General features: G+C 33.2%; 1 protein-coding gene across 1 annotated transcript in view; it reads right to left on the bottom strand.

Annotated features, from left to right (window-relative positions):
- LOC145971828 (uncharacterized) overlaps positions 1-10,769 on the bottom strand; it is a 28,674-nt gene extending 17,905 nt beyond the window's left edge. Inside the window, exons 1-2 of the mRNA XM_083099888.1 lie at positions 10,553-10,769; positions 8,801-9,158 (exon numbers count right to left, since the gene is read on the bottom strand). Coding sequence (XP_082956014.1) covers positions 8,801-9,158; positions 10,553-10,672 — 478 coding nt within the window. The 5' untranslated portion in view covers positions 10,673-10,769. The remainder of the gene's footprint in view (positions 1-8,800; positions 9,159-10,552) is intronic.
- Positions 10,770-20,412: the final 9,643 nt, after the last annotated feature.

The raw sequence follows: 20,412 nt of genomic DNA, 5'->3' as shown, positions 1-20,412 counted from the left end.
CTGCAGTGAAGAACACGAAGAGCAGGTCGGCACTATTCTCTGCTACGGTACACACTTGACGACGAGACGAGTACAACGACGACGACGACGACGACGACGAGGATGACAAGGGCGCCAAGCGCTGAGAATCGCAGATTACGCGAGAGTCGCTGACGTAGTCGCAGCCTTTTGTGGGGGGATTAATGTCGGTTGTATATCCAAGCACCAACCGCTATCGGCGACGTTTAAATCGTCCGAGCTATGCAAAACTCGAGACATACTAACACATGTACGTTGAAAAAATGTTTAAGAAATGTAACCTTAAATCTCCTTCTCAATAAATGTCTCGGCGGGATGCAGTTTGATGCTAAATGGATATTTTTCCATTTGTTGGAGCAAGATTGAAAAAAAGGCAAGAAGAAATGAGAAACAATTTGAAAATATAATTTAAAATTTTATTTCTGAAACGTAGGGAAAGAGAGCCACAAATTTTCAAAGTATATTAAATTATTTTTAGAAAACTGACTGATTTTCTCTTATGGTTTTAATTGCATAGAGTATTATATTTAAAAATTGTTGCAATGAAGTGTTATATCTAAAATTTTTTAATTAAAAAAATTTTAACTAAAGTTTTTTTAATCCAGAAAAGAATTAAAGAATTAAAAAAATAAAAATGCTTACATATACACATACACACGCATACACATATATATGTAAAAGAAGGAAGAAAGAGAAAGTTGAAATTAAAACATTTTAAGTTAATCGAACGAATCAATCTTGTTAAAAAAGTTTTATCGCAAATAATTCTGCTTAATAAAACTAAATCATTCATAAATCTACTGAATAAAATGTTCCATTCTTTTATAATTTTAATTATTGCGTAAACAAGTGGAGAAAAAATGTAATTAATTATAACTGACGATAATTAGTATTGACATATTGTTTCGTAATCAACTTTTTATACAAAATAATATATTATTTAACCAGCAGCAATACAAGTCATTGAGGCACTTCTTTCGTTTATGATTATTTCGAAATTACGAAAAAGGACACTAATGTTAAAAGTCGCTTAGTTCACAGCAATAAAGTCGCGAGTGTAATGCAGGAGAAGAAGGAAAGAAGTCATCATCTGGCGTGAATCCAACCGAGCGAGAAAATGCTCGATGTCTGCGCGCGAAGTCTCTTTCCCGTTTATTAACCCACCAAAGATGCACCCTCGTGTTATATCTGGTTATGTCAAGCCTTCCTACCCGCCTGATATTATACGGATTACATTATTCATGCTTTCTTTATCCGAACGTTTCTTCGACGAGGATGATGCTACTGACGACTATAAAGATGGACGAGAGACAAACAGACAGACAAGCAGGGCGAGGGAGAAAGAGAGAGAAAGGATGCCAAGAAGACGAAGAGAAACCATGACGGCGCCTTCGCCGATTTAACGAAGCAATTTAAACGTCTGAGTTGTCCGTTCAATGCATTAAAAAGGTTGGCGGAAGGAAGAATAGCAATAACGGAAACGCTTTCTCCCTCTTCCCCTTCTCGAATAAAGAGACAGAGATAACTCAGACTGGATTCGAAAAGTTTCTTTCTACTTTTGTCCCGACACATATCTCTCTTTCGTTCTTCTCCTATGATCTTACGAAAGACGAGAGGAGTGCGAGATTTTTCTATTTTACACATACGTTGAAGATTTTAAAGCTTGCATAATTTACAAAGCATGACTCTGCACTCAAAAAGCAGATAAGATTAAACTCTAAAAATGTAAAAAAGTCAGCATTATTGCATATCTATTTTCATTGCTTCCTCCTTGAAATTTCTTTATAAATACAAATGTAAAATAATCTCCTTAAATCATCGAAAAAAAAAATATTGGTTGATGATCTATAAAATACATTTTCCGAATCTCTATTTCTCGTTTCCCTTGTATTATCTATTTTTCATTAAATTTTATATTTGACTCTTATCAGATATCGGACTTGCTTAATTTTATAATCCATCCTTTATACTATCCCGGAAAAAAATAATTTATCCACCTACCTCGCTTTTTCTCTCCGGCTAATATCACGAACAAAGGTTATTATCACCGATTTCATTCACGAATAATACTTAAATTCCTTTACGGATGAATGCCTTCTATCAAATACGGATTCAGACTTAGCTGCTTATCGCAAAAGGCAAAAGGAGATGAGTTTTCCGCCCTTTCTTGTCTCGCTGCACCTCGCAGGCCGGGCCATTAAGTATGCCGTGTCGTATCCGGCTAAGATCATTGTTCTACTTGTAATAACTGAGAGTGCTCATCTCGCTCGAATGATTTCGAGAAAGAGACGTGTATTCTCCGCATTCGCGTATGTAGTGAATAAACTGCTTCAGAGATCCACGTACAGTCTGCATATAATTATTATTAAAACGTAAGGATGCTGCTGTTGACATTGTATACTCAATCCTCAAATTTATTTGCGTCACTTCAAGTATATTAAAAAAATATCCTTGCATTCTTTATTAATAATATGTATAATGCTGCAAAACGGAATAGCTGAAAAAACTGTATATAATGTAAAATATAAATAACATCGGAAACGAGAGTAATTCCAGTCTTTTGCGGAAGATGAAAAATATTAAATGTGAAAATGAATACCTAAGTCACTTTATAAAATGTGACTCTCGGTAGCTAAATTTACATTTTATTATATCAAATATTTAAAAAATCTACTTTTACACAAACTCTCTTTCCCTCCTCTTTCTCTCTCTATTATTATTATTATCATTACTATTATTGCCATTATGTTTGTATTTTCAAGTATTGTTCTGAGAAATTATTTAACTGTTCTCAAAAGAGGAGTTACTTTCAAAAGGAACAATTTTAACCTATCTTGTGATCCTTGATGGTATATCTATCAACTTAGCACATTTTCAGCTGATCGTTAAAATATCCCTTATACTTTTACAAAATAAGGTGCTTAAAGGCAAGAGAGAGAATTACTTCGAATAATATTCAGTCCAAACGTTTTATCTTTAACGGAGCGAGAAGTTATATCTCCTGTATAGACACACATTCACACTCACACTCGATATGTACGAGATATGTAGCGTAAATTCTTCTCGAGTATGGTGAAAAAAAATATATGAAAGGAATAAGATGAGCGTAACAAAACGCAGATAGGAATAAACGAGCCTGCTGGCGGATAATTGAAGCGATCTCATTGTTCCTCATAATTCGGGTCACCGGAATTACCGCGGCAGTTCGGCATACGTAGTGTTTTATTATGCAAAGTGCCGGCAGTTGTAGGGATAACGAGCGATAAGCTTAAGATGAGGACGGGAATCGACCTAGCACTTCGCTACTATCGCGATATTGGACCCTTTTCGTCACGTCTTTGCCGTGAAAGATTATGGAGCGTGCACGGGAGGGGGTGAGAAGACGAGGATGCGTGGGAGGGAGAGTGGATCATGGGGTCGGTCGGGGATGTCCCACATAGATTTTCAAGAAGGCGTTAAAATCTGCCGTTTCACGGCTCGATTCTTCGCCGAAGCTTTCACGCGGAGTTGCTCAATTTAATCAAGTGTTGATCGATGCCGCGCGACTCGGCACTAATAATTACCGCTAATTATCACTGCGAGGTAAGACACGGAAAATATAATGAATGTCCAACTAGAGCTTAATGAATCCCTTATTGAGGCAATCCCTTATTCGGCAGTAAATATATGTAATAGAGAAAAAGATAGGATAAAGCAAGGTATAGATCACTGACATAACATCGTGCCCAAAAAATATTTTAATGTGACCCAACCTTTATTAAATAAATAATTTAAAATTTGTTTTATCTATTGCTAAAATAAAAATTAATTTAATAATTATAAATTTTATATGCTCAATAAAATAAATCTATAAAAGAATATATTAAAGCCGCATAAAACTTCTCTTTTTTTAAAAAGATAAATCTAAATTTATACGCGTCAATCACATGACGTGAATTATAGAAAAGTATTTTTGTTGATAAAGTTAAACGAACTGATGGGAGAAGATTGATTTTCCATCTTCGTTCAACAGGAAAGAGTGGAAGGAAATCTTTACGCGAGAGAATGATACTTGGCTTTAAATAACAGAGGAGACCGACATTTCCACTCCGACTATGAATTTCTTCGCGACAGGGGCCGTCCGTTTTTCCTCGTGAGTCTTCTTTCCGACGCCTTTCAAGAAACGACGGGAAATTGCGCCCGGTTGTTTACACTGCGGGCAAAGTCGCTTTCCCTCCCAGAGACCGCGAACGAAAGAACCTGTGCTCAAAGACGTGCTGCGACGACCAGTCGCGACGTCGCAGTCTGCGAGAAATTATTGAGATTCCTGTAGCCGATGCCGGATGCGAGTGCCAGCGGCAAAAGATGCTCTCGATTTAAAGTGACCCCTGTAAAACAGTCGTTCTTCTACAGTGATACGAAGACGCAAACATTTGGTGAGACTCTTTTGAACGAAACTCGTTTCCTCGAAGGAATTTCGAGAAGGGAGGAAGACAGAGAGAAGAGAGACTCCTGTTTCATTAAGAATTCTCTCATTCGAAACTTCGCTAAATCATGTGAAATAATATGAGGAAAATTCTCTTTCATTTAATTACGATTACATCATAGTTTCGATTGCTCGACATTTAATTTTATAACTATAAACCGTTACTTTTATTACACGTTATATAATCTCCAACTGTGGATATGTCTTTCTCTGATAATAACATTTGATTTAATTATAAAAATTTACATTTATAAAAAGAAATGCCACGACATATATGCATTATTGATTTGATGGACCCATTAATAATCAATTATTGAAATTTAATATTTGCTGCGTTACACACATGTAAATTGAGAGATGATTATACTAACAATTTGTAATGTTCGTACTTCATATTACATTCAAGCATTGTTAACAACACGTTTCGAGAAAAGGCGAATATCGTTCGCATTAAATTTAGACGTACACTCACAATGAGCAACTGGATCCTTTAACTTGCAAAATGAAGCTAACAACTTTCTGGAACACACCAAATTCGCCAACAAGTTTATTCCTTGAGAAACAACTTTCATATCATGGATATTCGAGGAAAACTGAGATACAATGTCAGAAATTCATCGCTTGCAGTCGTTTTTGTAAGTTTGATATAAATACCGATTATCAAGAATCCCTTTATTTCATATAATGACGTCGGTCGTAAATCGATAAAATAATAATTATCAATCGTAATTTAAAGAAAAAATTATTATTGACATTTTCCAAATTAATATCTTTTATTTGATTTCCAACATCGAAATGAAATTTCAGCTTATCAGTAAAAATTTAAATTAAAATATTTTAATCGATATATTTTTTCAGTAAACAGACCTTCAAAAGCATGATTTAAACAATGCATGGAATTTTCAAATTTAATTTTCTCTGAATCGCAAAAAATTGTCGAAATTATTATATATACGCGAGAGATTTATGCGGAATATAATTTTCCAAATATTATGTCAAAGGACAGCGCGGGGTATTAGGATGTAGGAATAATGCTGGCATGCGTGTGCGTACTAGCGATGCATTGCCTGCAGCACGTTCGAGGAATTACCAGACGAATTATCCTTCGAGCATGCGTTCGACTCCCTTCAAAACAGAATAAACAGGAACAGCGTAATAACGAAACTTTATTAACGCAAATACGACTGAAATTAAGCGAATATAAGCTTTCCCTTTTGCAAATACGTTCGCTGCGCTTGAATTCACATGCCGCAAATCCATGTGCTTCACGATAGGAAAAGACTTGCATAAACCACGTTTCAAATATAATTTCAGCAAACATGTAGCATATCAAACGTTTATAGTGGGTGTCCCAAAATTTAGCCAAGTTCAAAGTGAGATTGAGATTTTACCGGTTTCAATTGCAGGAGCTTTGTAATTGGTTCTTTCTTTGACGAAAAATTAAATTATAAACTAATTAAAATAAAATTATTTAATGTTGACAATTACACGGTATGAATTAATTTAATTTAAAAATTAACAATTAACTGAATAAAATTTGTAAGCTTACATTAAATTTGCGCTAATGAAAAGTCGTCGTATATTTTAAATAGCTGGATATTTTTTCTATACAAGTATTTAAATTATCGCGTGATTGTGCTAATTGCATATTATTATACATATAATTAATTTATCTGTAATAATTTCCCTCAGCTCTCTTATATCAGTTTTGCATTGGCATTTTCTCTTCCGTATTACCTTCTTTTTGATTTATTACCAATTACATTACTTTACAACCATAGGAATATGTTTCTTCGAACGACACGAATAATTCTCGTAATATAATTTTTTTCTTTTAAACAAAAAGTAATCGCTGCATTCTGCAATGTCTCGCAAAATTTCTGTTGTCTCGTTGATTCGTTTCATCAGTTTCCTCCCGCAGCATTCAATTTCCGCCGTAAGAATAAAAAAGAAACAATAAGAATATTACGAAGAAGAAAAAGGAATAAAAAACAGCCGTAGCATAAAAGTTGTAAGAAAATAAAAAGAGTTGCTGCGTATCTTGAACTTCAGATGGTGAAAAATAAACGATAGGGATATCTAGACTCTAAATAAATATCTGAATCTAAGAAATTAAAAATGCTCTGTTACATTGTTTCTCTCAGTATCCTTTATAAATAAATAAAATTTAATTAATTAAATAAGATGCTCTACTTATTTAACTAATTAAAATTTTCATCTTACCCATCTTCTTCTCCGGTTTCATCCCTTACACATATCTACGTAATCAAAATATTTCTGTAAAAATGTTTTGAAATAATTAATTTGTACAGTGAAATGTCAAATTTTCTTCGTATTCGGTTTCTCTACTTTGTCGTATTTGCATTTCGACTTAGCTACCCTGTTACGAGCGAGTCGTTATAATTGACGTCCGTTGCCCCATAGTAATTGGCTGCTCGCAATATTGCTACGCAGATAGTGACTGAAAGGGAGAGAGGTTATATAAACGTTGGCAGCTGCGTCTGGGGGATTATTCTCTGTACGCTAATGCGAGCGTATGAGTCTCAGTTTACTATTCAATCAGAAACTGTTCGCAAAGCCTATCTCGGACTTTATGCTCCGAGCGCCTCTGGTCATTAGAGCGTATTCTGCGAAAATGTAAAGCGCTTATGGACAAATACCTTGAAAATCTATCGATATATTCCACCCCCCTCGAATTATGCCCCTTTTTTTAATATCCTCACAATAATTTTCTATATACATGCATATATAATTGCAATATATATATATATATATATATATATATATATACAGGGTGTCCCAGGTATCTTCCGTCCAAAAAAAAAGGCAGATTCTCTGGCCAATTTAAAAACGATTTTTCCTCAGCGAAAATGTCGAGGGAGATCATTACACAGGCCCACAAAAAAAAAAAAGTGTCTGACCTCGGCATGCAAAGCATGTTTTCTTACGTATTTTTTTGCGCTGAATCCAAATCTGAAGTCAAAATGGGGGGTTCTCCGGGCCGATTTTGAGTAAATAGCTGTTTAAAGTAAAAAAATTCTGAAAATTAAACACCTAATCTATCATTTTTAAATAAACAATGTACCAAGACCATTTGAGTCTTATTACCCAGAAGACAAAAGGCCCACAGAGCGAGCATTTTGACCCAATAACTCAAAAAACCATAAACCCCAGCCAGGTCAGAGGCCTCAGTTCAAATCTAAACAGGATATATAACACAATCATCATCAGATCTTACATAGAATGAGAGCCTCAGTTTAAATTTGAGCTGACTATAATTACATAACTCCTAAGCCCCAGGCACACCGGAAGCCTGAGCTAAGTGTCAAGCACGGATCCAGGGGGAAAGGGGGGCAATGAGGGTGATCGCCCCCCCTCCCAAGGCTCCTGGATGTATCATGAAAATGAAACTTTTTGTGTTAGTTGAGACCTTTTTTTTAGCTTGAAGACTCTTTTCATACCAATAACATATGATACGCCCCCTCCCACCCAAGGCAGGTGGGTCCATCCTTGCTAAGTGTGCTATAATTATAGCATAATTATAGCACCTTTATGGTTTTTTGAGTTATTGGGTCAAAATGCTCGCTCTGTGGGCCTTTTGTCTTCTGGGTAATAAGACTCAAATGGTCTTGGTACATTGTTTATTTAAAAATGATAGATTAGGTGTTTAATTTTCAGAATTTTTTTACTTTAAACAGCTATTTACTCAAAATCGGCCCGGAGAACCCCCCATTTTGACTTCAGATTTGGATTCAGCGCAAAAAAATACGTAAGAAAACATGCTTTGCATGCCGAGGTCAGACACTTTTTTTTTTTGTGGGCCTGTGTTATTTTTTGCATATTCCCAATTTTTGTCATCATGTATCTTTCTAACTAAGCCTTAAATTAAAGTTCTATTAAAGTAAACTCTACCTAAAATTAACTAAAGAATGTGACTTTATTAATATTTTATTCCCATAAGCCTTAGTTTGCAAAAAACCCTTTATTTTCAATCGTTTATAACTCGAAAACTATTAGTGCCGCGACATTTTCGCTGAGGAAAAATCGTTTTTAAATTGGCCAGAGAATCTGCCTTTTTTTTTGGACGGAAGATACCTGGGACACCCTGTATATATATATACATGTATATGTATATAAACAAAAAGGGACAAAATTATATTACAATATGTAATAATACTTTTATATTTTTATAATAATAAAATCAGTTTAATGAAAAATCTGATTTATTAAATTATTGAATCGCGAATATAAGTTTTGAAAATTTCTTTTCACGAAGGAACGTAAAGCTTCTCGAAATAGGTTTTATGTGATTTATACTTTTACTAATTGCATTCATATTTCGATTATAAATATTGCTATACGAATAATCCAAGGATAAAACATGTTTCAAGACAACAAATAATTCATCTCTATTAGAAACATAATTGGTGGTTAATGATTTCTCTGTAATAGATACTGTTGTGTTCTTTTTTGGTATTTTCAAGATTTGATATTGTTCACGATTTATTTCGCGATGGTCTTCTTTACGCTTGCACTTTGCAGGATGATTTTTAAAATTTTGCTTGTCATGATTAGCTAAAACTGATTTTGCAACATTTATTCTAGTTTTGCATTTCTCTGGGGTAAAAATGGTTGATGCACTGTGAGAAATCTGCAATTTGTCTGTTATATTCCGCTGCAATAAAACCAAAATAAAACATCATATTTTGCGAAATATAATTTCATAAATGCAAATTAAACCTTTTCTATTTTTTAACAGTTTGACGTTTAATAAATTTTGCTTATAATCATACGGTTTTTTTTTGCATTTTTCGCATTTTTTCTCCTTTGAAATTTAAATGTTGTATCAAACTCGATGGTATTTGAAAACTAAAATATATATCTGTTGGAAAAAAATTCTTCTCAAAATTAATAGTACAATGCACTGAATTTATGGGCGATATATACATGTATATGTCTGGGAAAAATAAAATAAATTGAACGCTTTCGTGATCCCCGCGACCCTTGATTTCAGAGTGCTCATTTTTCTCGCGTCATACCTCGTTTACATCGTCGATGCTCTCCTTAAGGAAGATCGATCTTTTAAAATAAAATTTCGTTACGAGAGCATCTTCTACGGATCTCGATTTGTCTTTATTATGATGTCCGATGGATTGTAATGAGGACGCCGACGGAACGGCGACATACATTTCTAAATTAATATTTAAGAGGAAGGAAGAAAATATTTACAAATCATTCTCTTATTTCGTTTCAAAACGCGAACATTTGAGGAATACTTTTGCTTAATTAAGAATATACGGAAAAATCTGTTTACAAAACTAAGTATCTTGACCACACTTGTTGCAATATGAAACACACTCTACATTAATTAAAATAAAAATTTTCTAAAATAAATTTAATAATTAGAGATTTGGCTCAAGTAATCAATAATCTCTGCGCTCCAACTATCGCGCGTTGGCTCTTATGCCATTTTCTTTTTAATTTTTCTAAAATATCTGACGAAAAGTTATATTTTTTGCGTTTTTCTGTGCAACTGCTTTTCACTTTTTTTCTTTATAAATACTTTAATTTTTATCATTCGTAATTAATATTGCATTATTGTAATTATTTATCTAAATAATTGGTTTATTTTTAAAATATTCATATCTCTTGCATTTATCGGATGTCATACTATGATAAAAAATTCTATTTGTTTATGATTAGTATTTATCTTTTGTGCAATAACGACATATAAGGGCATGTAATCCAGCGAAAATTTATTTTTTGCGTGTCAAAGTCTTTATTGAACTTTTACACGCCGTCAAGAACTTCGCGGATGGAAATACGTAAATATGTTTCTGGTGGTTTGACCAAAGTAGAATATTTGAAACCTCTCGAGGACGACATTACTACTATGTCAAATCTGTCACCATCGTTCTGAGTAACAAAAATTTGTTTGACAAGCATTGATAATGTACCGAAGACCGCGAAGATAAAATTCTACGCATACGGTGCTTAAGTATATGCACACATACAAGTATATAATATAAAATATCTAAATATAGAATATAATTTATCACAGAAATTTACATGAAAAATCTGGCTGCTTAACCTATCAGCTGACACGGCCATGAATCTTTCGGCGGCAGCCTCTTTACCCGGCATGGACAGAATTCTTTCAGAAGGAAGATTTCTATAGCCATCCATCATGTTTGCGTTTACATCAAATGTATTTAATGCACTTTACGATTTTAGAAATATTTTAATTTTACTATGCTTATTTATACGTCCTTTGGACGCACGCAAGCAATACAATTATTTCTTTTAGAAGACAAAGAGTTGGATAAGATCTGAAATATTTTTATATCGATTTTAAGAATCAAACTCGACGCATCGATTGATAACAATGTGTTGATTACATTTTTTTTGTTTTATATTAAGACAAATTATTTTGAGAATTATTTTGCAAAATGTTCCATCTTTCAATGTCAATTAAAAATAGAAATAATTAAATTTAAAACTAAATTATTACAATACAGTTTTAAAGTATAATATTTTGTATGAAATTTATCGAAACTGTTATTTTAAAACGCATTAAAATAGTACGTATTAAAATGTCTTTTGAATAATTTCGAAATGTCAACGATGCATGACTAAATACAAAATTTTACGTTTAAACGATATAATAAGATAATCATGGTGAACACGGACCGGAAATAAATTAGTGCTAACACATTATAATCGCACAAACGTACTTCACTGACGGTATTACTTATTTTAAAATACGTTGGCGCACATGGAGAGCTTACGGAATGGTTCCCTCATTTAGGGTGGCTTCCGTGGAGAGGGGATTATAAAGGATTATTTTCCAGCGTTAAATGAATTCGTTGGCGGTGAGTGCCACGGTAAAATCTACTAATGGATGCTGCAAACCGCTGTGTACACGATAGATGTAAAATGTATTATCTGTCAATCAAGAAAGAATTGCAAATGCTATCACGTCCGATGCAAATATCGGACAACAATTTAATTAAGTTTCAACACATGCTTCATTAAATTATATTTATATTCTTGTATGAAAATACAAGACCGTAACAACTATCATTGCCAAATGTATCATTTTCTATATATTTAATTTCTGAATTATATGAAAAATCTATACAGAATTATAATTTTCTATGCATGAACTAGTAGACGGTTTTATATAAATTAAATTTTTATACTCACATGTTATTAATTTAAATTTTCTTTTTTATGTCAATTTTTGCATGTAAAAAAAATAGGTATAAATTATATAATAATAATATATAAACTTAAGATTTAATTATTAAAACATCTTATACAATAATATTTATACTTTACCAAATTATATTTATATAAAAGGTATAGATTGAAACATAGAACTATTTTTTCGCCTTTTAGACTTTATTATAAAATATAAGTACAACTTAATTCTTTTTAAGTATTTTTAAAAATAATGTTTTCCAAAACATCTATTATTAAAAATGATTAAATCGATTCTTTATTTCCTTTTGCATAAAATTCTTTCAATGATAGAATATTTCACAATCTATAAAGCTTTTAAATACTCAAAAATCAAAAGAACACGTATACAATATATAAAGAAAAGAACTTGTACATTTCAAAAAACTCACATGTGTGTGTGTGTGTGTGTGTGTGTGTGTGTGTGTGTGTGTGTGTGTGTGTGTATAATAAAATACTCAGCTGTCTATTCAACGTTTTTTTCCTTCAAATATCGACATGGGACGTGCACCCTCTCGTCTCGTTCAACCCGGTCTCGCTCATCCCGGTCTCTCATCCGGCTGCCGCATTTTCAGATTTTCCATCTGCCGTCACGCGCATTACACGGCGGCTCCCGCGAAAAATACCTCGCCGCAAGTCGCGACGGTTTATGCGGGATTAGCGCGGGCGGTACCGAGTTCCTCCTGTTCCGCGGAATAATTCGGAAAAAGTCCCCACTGACGAGCCCGCGCGGGATTTATTCCAGTAGTCGCGGCACTGCAAGAGAGAGAATGCGTTAGCAATATATGGGATAACGCTGAGAGAGGAAGGACGGTCACGGAAAGAAAAAAGTTGACCCTATGTAGTCGGACTCGTAGCGTAAAATACTAACGAGCGTTGAGTCTCATTCGCGTATACACGTCGAAGGCGAATATGCACGGTTTACTCTTGAGCCGAGTCGCATAGACAATCCGAGTTAAATATCATTGAATTAACGACCCGCTGTTCCTTTCTAGATTGCGGCATTACGCATAAGATTGGCACAACAAAGGAAAATTGAATTAAACCAATGATAGCTTTAAACATAATAATGATGCACCAAGTTTTAATCATAATTATTTGTTAATGAAATTATAATCACATTTTATAAATTTGGATATAAAATAATTGATGATGATCTTTTAGCTCTTTTTCTAAAAATTTTAAAAATTTTTTAAAGAGACTTCTGACACTGTTAAAAAATAGAAATCCTAAAATATGGAATGTTTTCGTTTAATGGTTTCTTTGAAAATTTATAATAACTGTTCTATTTCAATCACAAAATGAATTTAAATTATAATTCATAGTGTTGGAAGAAAATTCTTGAGTTATTCAGGAAATGTAAATTCTGTAAAAATTTTTTAATCAATCTGAGAAAATTTCCACCGTCATCACTGTTACTGCTACTGTCGGTGAAACAATTTTAATTTATAGAAACTTCAAAAATTTTCAGTCACGAACTAAAAAATTGCTACAAATAAACCAACCTTTTTAATTTCATCGTTTTAGTATTAATTGTTAGAACTTTTTTATAACATATCATTGAAATTATAGAACTCTGCGAAAAAGAGCCTATGAGTCTATTATGAATTATATTAAAATTCTCATAAGAAAATATTAAATTTAAAAAGATAAGTATAATCAATCAAATAAATATTTCTAAGCAAAACAAGATTTCTGTACAATAATAATTTTAAAAAAGAATAATCATGTGCAACAAATTCTATATAACAGAAAATATAATTATTAAAAATAGAAATCAAATTAAGCATTAAATTAAACGCAATTTGTCGCAAATTAAAAGTCGAGACAGATTTGTAAAATGTTGAATAATCATATTTTAACATTTATTATCACCGCGTATAAAAGTATGCCATTTTTCGAATTTACAAACGTAGATTTTAATATGACTTATTATTTATTAAAAACTCCACATTTCTAGCTGAGAGGATATATGTCTGTCCTCTTGCCTGGCTTAAAAAGTCTAAACAAAAACGCATTCGTGCAACGCATTCACTTTGGTCGATTCATCCGGGATGATCGTCAAGAGCGAGCCGTGTAAATTCGCCTTAAGGCACCGTGGGAATAATTAACGGCGCTTCGGCCGCCAAAGGGAATCGGCAAGCACGTAGAGAGAACGCTACGCGTTTTACGAGCCTGCACAAGAAACGGGTCGTCGCTGCGTCGACCCGCCAACAAACAATCGAATTATCAGGCGGTTGCGAATGCAACGAGGGCCATTTTTCCGCTTCGTTTTTCCGTAGCGCCCGAGGGCTCGCAAAAGTTTCAGTACACGCGTACAACTCTTCCACCGTCGAATCCAGCCGGCAATGCGGATCACGGCTGCACCGAAAAACCGGAAAACACCGGCTTCATTAATCTAACAAGATTGATACGCGCAACATACATATCTCGCCGCGGCATAATGGCCACGGGAGTCATAGCTAAATGATAGCGAATGCAAAATGCGCTGGCGTTCCTCAACATTTTGAGCGTAATGTATGCGGAATGCTTATGAATAGCTCGCGTAATCCAAGATTCATGGAATTTATTCAAGCAATAGATACGCAGCACGAATCTTCTGTTTCTCAAATTATGAATACTATAGAAGATAAATCGCAAAGAAATTATGTTAAATATTGCTTTGAGATATCTCTCGCTCTTTAAATAACTACAAAAGGTTAATACTACAATACTACAATTCTACTTGTTTAGATATGATCGAGTTATTATGTGTGTGTGAGGAAATAGATCAAGACATCTGATGATATCTTATCTAATAATTCTAATGCATGTAACGAATGCTGCTATTTACAGAAGTAAAATTGATTATTATTTGCAAATAAATAATATTAATGCATTTACATGTAAATGCACATTTATATTTTCATTTAAAATAGATATATGCGAATATAATTATGTATCAATATTTTTGATCATATAAGATTACGATGATATACTTTATGTGTGATACAAATTTATTATTTATTATTACATATTACACGCATACATTGTATGTGCCTCATCACTTATAGAAACAGAAAAGTCATTACTTTAATGAATAAAAACATATATTAATATCATCAACTTTTATTTTAATATTATTTTATATATAAATATTTATATATATAATTAACTTATATTACTTATACTTATACTTTAATATCATAAAACTTATAACAAATAATATTAACACAATTTAAATTCTTGATTCTTTAAAACAGACTCCTCATCCTTCTCGATTATCGAATTTTAATTCAAACTGTAATAAAATTGTGAACTTGAAAGAAGTATCCAAGAAATGAGACCTATTAATCAAAAACAACTGTAAGAATATTTATAAATATGCTGAAATAAAATATATGGTAACATCTTTGAAAAAATTATTGACAAGAATGAGAGAGATACAATTTAATAATTTATACATGAATATATTTTTATTGATTAAAATAACGACTTTTCTATTTCTATAAATAATAAGCAATACTTTTGATTGGTACTTTTTAGAAAAAGAGGGAGGGAAGGAAGGAAGATGAAAATACTTTCCTCGAATTAGACAAAAACCATCGATAGCTGCGCATCCGACCTTGGCAGTTTTGCATCAGATTGCACAGCATATAAAGCCAGTCCTAGTGAGCATCTTGCTCCGAAAACTCGAGAATCTCTCAGTCGGCCCGCGAATGTAATTCTATGTGTAGAATGGTAATGGCCGGGAAACTTTTAGCCACGCTAATGCGATAATGAATTAAATTACGAGGATGGGTTGAGGCATCGTGTCTACCACGGTGGGTAATTACTCGCTTTTTCTCTTATATTGTATTTCGCAATGTATGAACGACGCGGGGGAGGGGGGAGAGGGATGAATTTTGCACGGATGATGTATGGAAAATCCGATGTTCGCTCTCTCGTCGGACATCAACATGTTTGCATTCGAACAGTACAACGCATCAATGCGCTCCGGTAAATGTAAGCCGACGCCTGTGATCGGCCTTCAATTACATTATTCTCGTGTAATTAGCATCCCTTGTGACGAGATAACGTTAATATTGCGGGTCGGGGCCTCCGTCAATATTAAACAAGTTGCCCGCCATTGATGTTGCGAATTAATTAAAAGTGCGCGAAAAGAGTCTTCCGTTTTTAATTAAAACTTGCTACATTGCCGGCTGTAATATCACGCGCACACATTTGCCCGAGCGTTTGCGGCTCTGGTACCACATTATTTCAAGTAACATTAATACTGTAAAATGAGATTTCTTTGTACTTGTGTTACTTTGTGACGGATCCTATTCGAAAGAGTCTGCGTCTATGTATTACCTTTCAGTCCGATCCTTTAATGTCGATATTTCTTATCAAACGGGGAAATTTATAAATCATTAATGAACTCATCCTCTTCTTTATTAATCAGAGTAATATTTTTTGTAAGAAAAATATTTATAAATACGAAAATATTTTTATATATACTTGGTATAGAAACACGTAAAATAAATATCCTCTACTCTTTCAAGGCAAATAAAATCAATATTTTACAAATTTAAATATATTCTTTAATATTAATTCAATATTTGCAGAATAATGATTCTTTTATTAAATAATTTACTCACGAAGAAACTGCCACAAAGGAATTCTATTTTTCAGCATTTCTTGGACTGTTTTATAGCTTTCTATTAAAAGTAACAATATCGTCGAATAAAATCAAATCCCAAATATGATCTTGGGAAATCTTTTAGGCAAGAGAGAAACTCAAAATCGAAGGAAATAAACTACAAACACGATTCGCTCGATTCTCGTTGTTCAGTGAACGATTCAACCTTTTTACAGCGGAACAATAGTTTTCCAGTAGCGCTATTTTCGATATTCCGCGGCGAATCCTTCTATCCCGTATCAAATCCGAAAGGGTTTACCTCTCCTCATAGTATATCGGAAAGGTTTACCCTCGCTTCGTGGCGCACCGAAATTGACTCGTTCCAAGGGATTAAACGTGCACCCCGTTATGCCCAGAAACCGTACGTATTCCATCCAGGGAAATTCGCGGCTTCTCCCGTCGTCGAACGGATTCGTTGGTCCCGCAGTAAGCGGCCAACAACTAGTATCTATCTATCTATCTATCTCTATATGAATGTCTATATAGATATATACTATATATGTAGAGTGTCTTCGATCAGTTGCAGTTCCATTTGCAACCAGATTCTGCGGGAGTAACAGAAGTCGTCATTTCAGAGTTTCATCTCCCTTCCCTCTTTAATCGCTTATCAGTTTTATACCTAAAGGTATAGATAAATGTATCTATTTCTGCATTTTAATTTAGGAAGAGCCGCGATTCAATTCGATGAAAAAAATTTGCCGATAAAAATTTCAAGAAGATTAAGCATTCAAAGGTTTGGAAATATATTCGAGGCATGTTCTCTAATAAATCCTAGATAGTTTATATCGTGCTGACATACGTCTATTTAGTATTGCGGGCTGTTAACTAAATGCAACTATTAAGCATTTCGGCGCTTAACCAACAGTCATGTTGCTTGGTCGGCCGTTTAGAGTACAACATGAGATTCTGTTTCTCCCTTCCGTTTTGCTCATTCATCAAGCATGAAAAGAGCTTCGCGTGCGTAGCTTCGGTTGCGTGCTGCTCGAGGGATCGCGCGCTCGTGCGAAATAAGGAACATCGAGAATAAAAATACTTGCGCCAAATTGTTTATATAAAAGAGAAGTTTTTACGGCGCCATTCAGAAGTCATTATATCACTACTTTCACAAAACGCTAAAATAACGAGAAAGCCTTTCTGACCATCGTTATTAACTCGCAAATTTGAATGTCTAACCGGAACGAAAGCAAGAGGCAGAGGAGTAAGAATATTAATTATTTTATCCGTTGAAAATACTTTATTAAATAAATTTTATTTTAAAATCACATCATAAAATTGTGAAATACCAACATTTTGCTTCTACACAATAAACAATTAGTTCTTGGTACGCAACACAATCTCTGTCTCATAAAGATTTAATTGCGAGTATTATAGAATTTAATAAAAACAGTCCCTTAAAAAAAAGTCTTTTAAAATTCGTTTCGTTTCATACTTTCCTATATCATTCTAGCAAATATTGGATTAATTTAGAAAATAACAATCAATTCTATAAGTTCTGTCAGATGCAATATATTTTATACTATCGTATATAATTAAACTTATTGTTAGAGTCGTAATAATACTATTACCAATATTGCGTGTGCATTTGCGAAGTCTAGGATAAATGAATCAATAAACTAAAATACATGATTTTCATTGTTATACATATCTCCATATTACAAATACATTATATGCCCTAGCAAATACCATACTATTAATAATTCTATTATTATCATTACCATTACAATTCTTATAATTATTGTGATTATTAATGTTATTATTATGCATTGATGTTACCCGTATCATCCAGCTATATTGTGAGTTATACGAATCATTAATGATCCATGTCGATGTAACCATGCAAATGTTGTTCACCGCGTTCTAAAATTAAGTTAAAGTTTAATGAAAATTCAGTATAGAAATATTTAATGCGCAGTGTACGTACAATACTGCATATTTTGCAGAATTTTAAAAATTCGAGATAATAAATGAATATTGAATTCAATTGTAAAATCCTTATATCAGATATTTATGTAGAATAAAACTGTCGTGTGTATTTGTATCATCAATAAACGAACGATAGCAAGTAACTTATTTATCGTGGCAAATTTTTGACTCGTCATCAAAAATCTTTCCGCGTAAAAAATTCGCTGAAACGCAACATAATGCGAAATACTAAAATTACGAGGAGAAATTAGTGACAATCTAGAGTAGATTAAAAAATATTAAACGAAACGAAGTGACGCGAAGGTCATAAAAATTTATTTATTGAAATAGCTGGAGTCAAGGGCTTTTTATCGATTTCGATGTCTTGTCAAAACTACATTTCGCAAACGCTTAGATTACTCTGCACCCGATGATCCTCTTACAGTTTCGACTTCATTAGGCGTTGCGTGATCACGTGGTAGTAGGCGCCGATTAAATATAAACGTGGAGCGCGAGATGTGCGAGTGTCGTAAGCCGCTTACGGACGCGGTTATACATGCATTTTAATGTAATGCCATCATCAGTCGGCGTGTCATTAGCGATTGCAAAATAATCGGTTCGTGCAAGTTCACTGTGACTGCGTGGTAGCGTGTCGTTGTGAAAGAGTGCGTCGAACAACGTCGATGGCGAGCACGCATACGTCGTGCGTGATGACACGAGAATTACGGATATACAAAATATTCCATAAACGTAATTCCAAATTAATTGCGCTGATGGCTTCATACACATCATTTTTTACTAATTTTATTCGTCGAAAGCCGAAATCATGAAAAACACTCAAATAAATGACATGTTTGTCTCGTAATACTCGTAGTTTTTAAATAAAGCTGGAATAATTTTGCTTTACACTTTAAATTTATGCATCTAAAAAATTTCTTAATATTTATTTCAATTGCCTTTTCATTTTAATCGACAATATATTTATTAACACATATATTGGTTCATTAATAGTTTTCAATTTCAAAACTATTGGAAATTTGGATTTTGCGACTAATTATATGTCCGTTCACACATGTAATATGCTTGCGATGGCTTTCATAAATATTGCTTTTGACAAAGTAATAATTATTCATAAACGAACTTCTTAACTTTATAACTAAATAATATTTAATTACAAAGAAATTATTGCTGCCTTTTGACATAAGTTAAATAACATATAATGAGTTCTCTCAATAAAATGTTACTGAAACTTATATTCAAATGAATTCATAAAAAAGGGAGTAAAAATTTTTATGAAAAATTTATTAAACTTCTCACACACACATATACACATACACATGCGACAATGATTTTGCGCGAATATATTTTGCTAATATAATCCTTCTATATATTCGTGTATATTTATTTACATTTTTCAGGTATATTATGTGTCTATCTATTTAAACGAAAAACCTCTTTACCACATATTGCGTTACGTGCTGCAAGCTTGCGTTCAGGAATTTCAATCATAAATGCTCTTAAACCTATATACTCTATTTATAAAAGGAACATAAAAAAGAATATGAATACATGTAAAATGTAACGTTATATAACATAGCATATTAAAAATCGCAGCATCTACACTTGCAGCTAAAACAATAATTGCATCTCCGAGAAAATGTGATAACATCTTTAGAAAAATATAAAAATACAAAGGTAATGTGAATTCTATTTTAATCAATGCAATTTTGTAAATACTTAATAATACACTAAAAAATATATTTATACTTCCACGCGTAATTATTATTACAATACATATAACAATATTCTATAAATGAAATAAAAATTTCTTTATATTAATATTGTAGTTAGAATAGATAAGAATACAATAGATAAATATAATGTATAACGATTGATTATTTTGGGTCATAATAACGAGCTGCGAATATCTCAAGTGTAAATGATAAAGAAAGAAAAAAAGAGATAAGAATATCTCGCAAAGAGAAAACACGAAGGTGTCGTCTCTAGCGACTGCACCGTTGCGACACTCGAGCATTTCCTTCAAGACGGGAAGATGTCTCGAGAGTCTTACCAAACTCCGACAAATATTTGTAGAGCTTTTGTGCACACGTGCGCTACGCTTATT

The sequence above is a fragment of the Camponotus vicinus genome, unplaced genomic scaffold (assembly GCF_025532165.1).
Source record: "Camponotus vicinus isolate PSW18456_S1 unplaced genomic scaffold, iyCamVici1.0 SCAF_5, whole genome shotgun sequence".
Taxonomy (NCBI): Eukaryota; Metazoa; Arthropoda; class Insecta; order Hymenoptera; family Formicidae; genus Camponotus; species Camponotus vicinus.
This window is presented reverse-complemented; position numbering and strand designations above follow the sequence as displayed.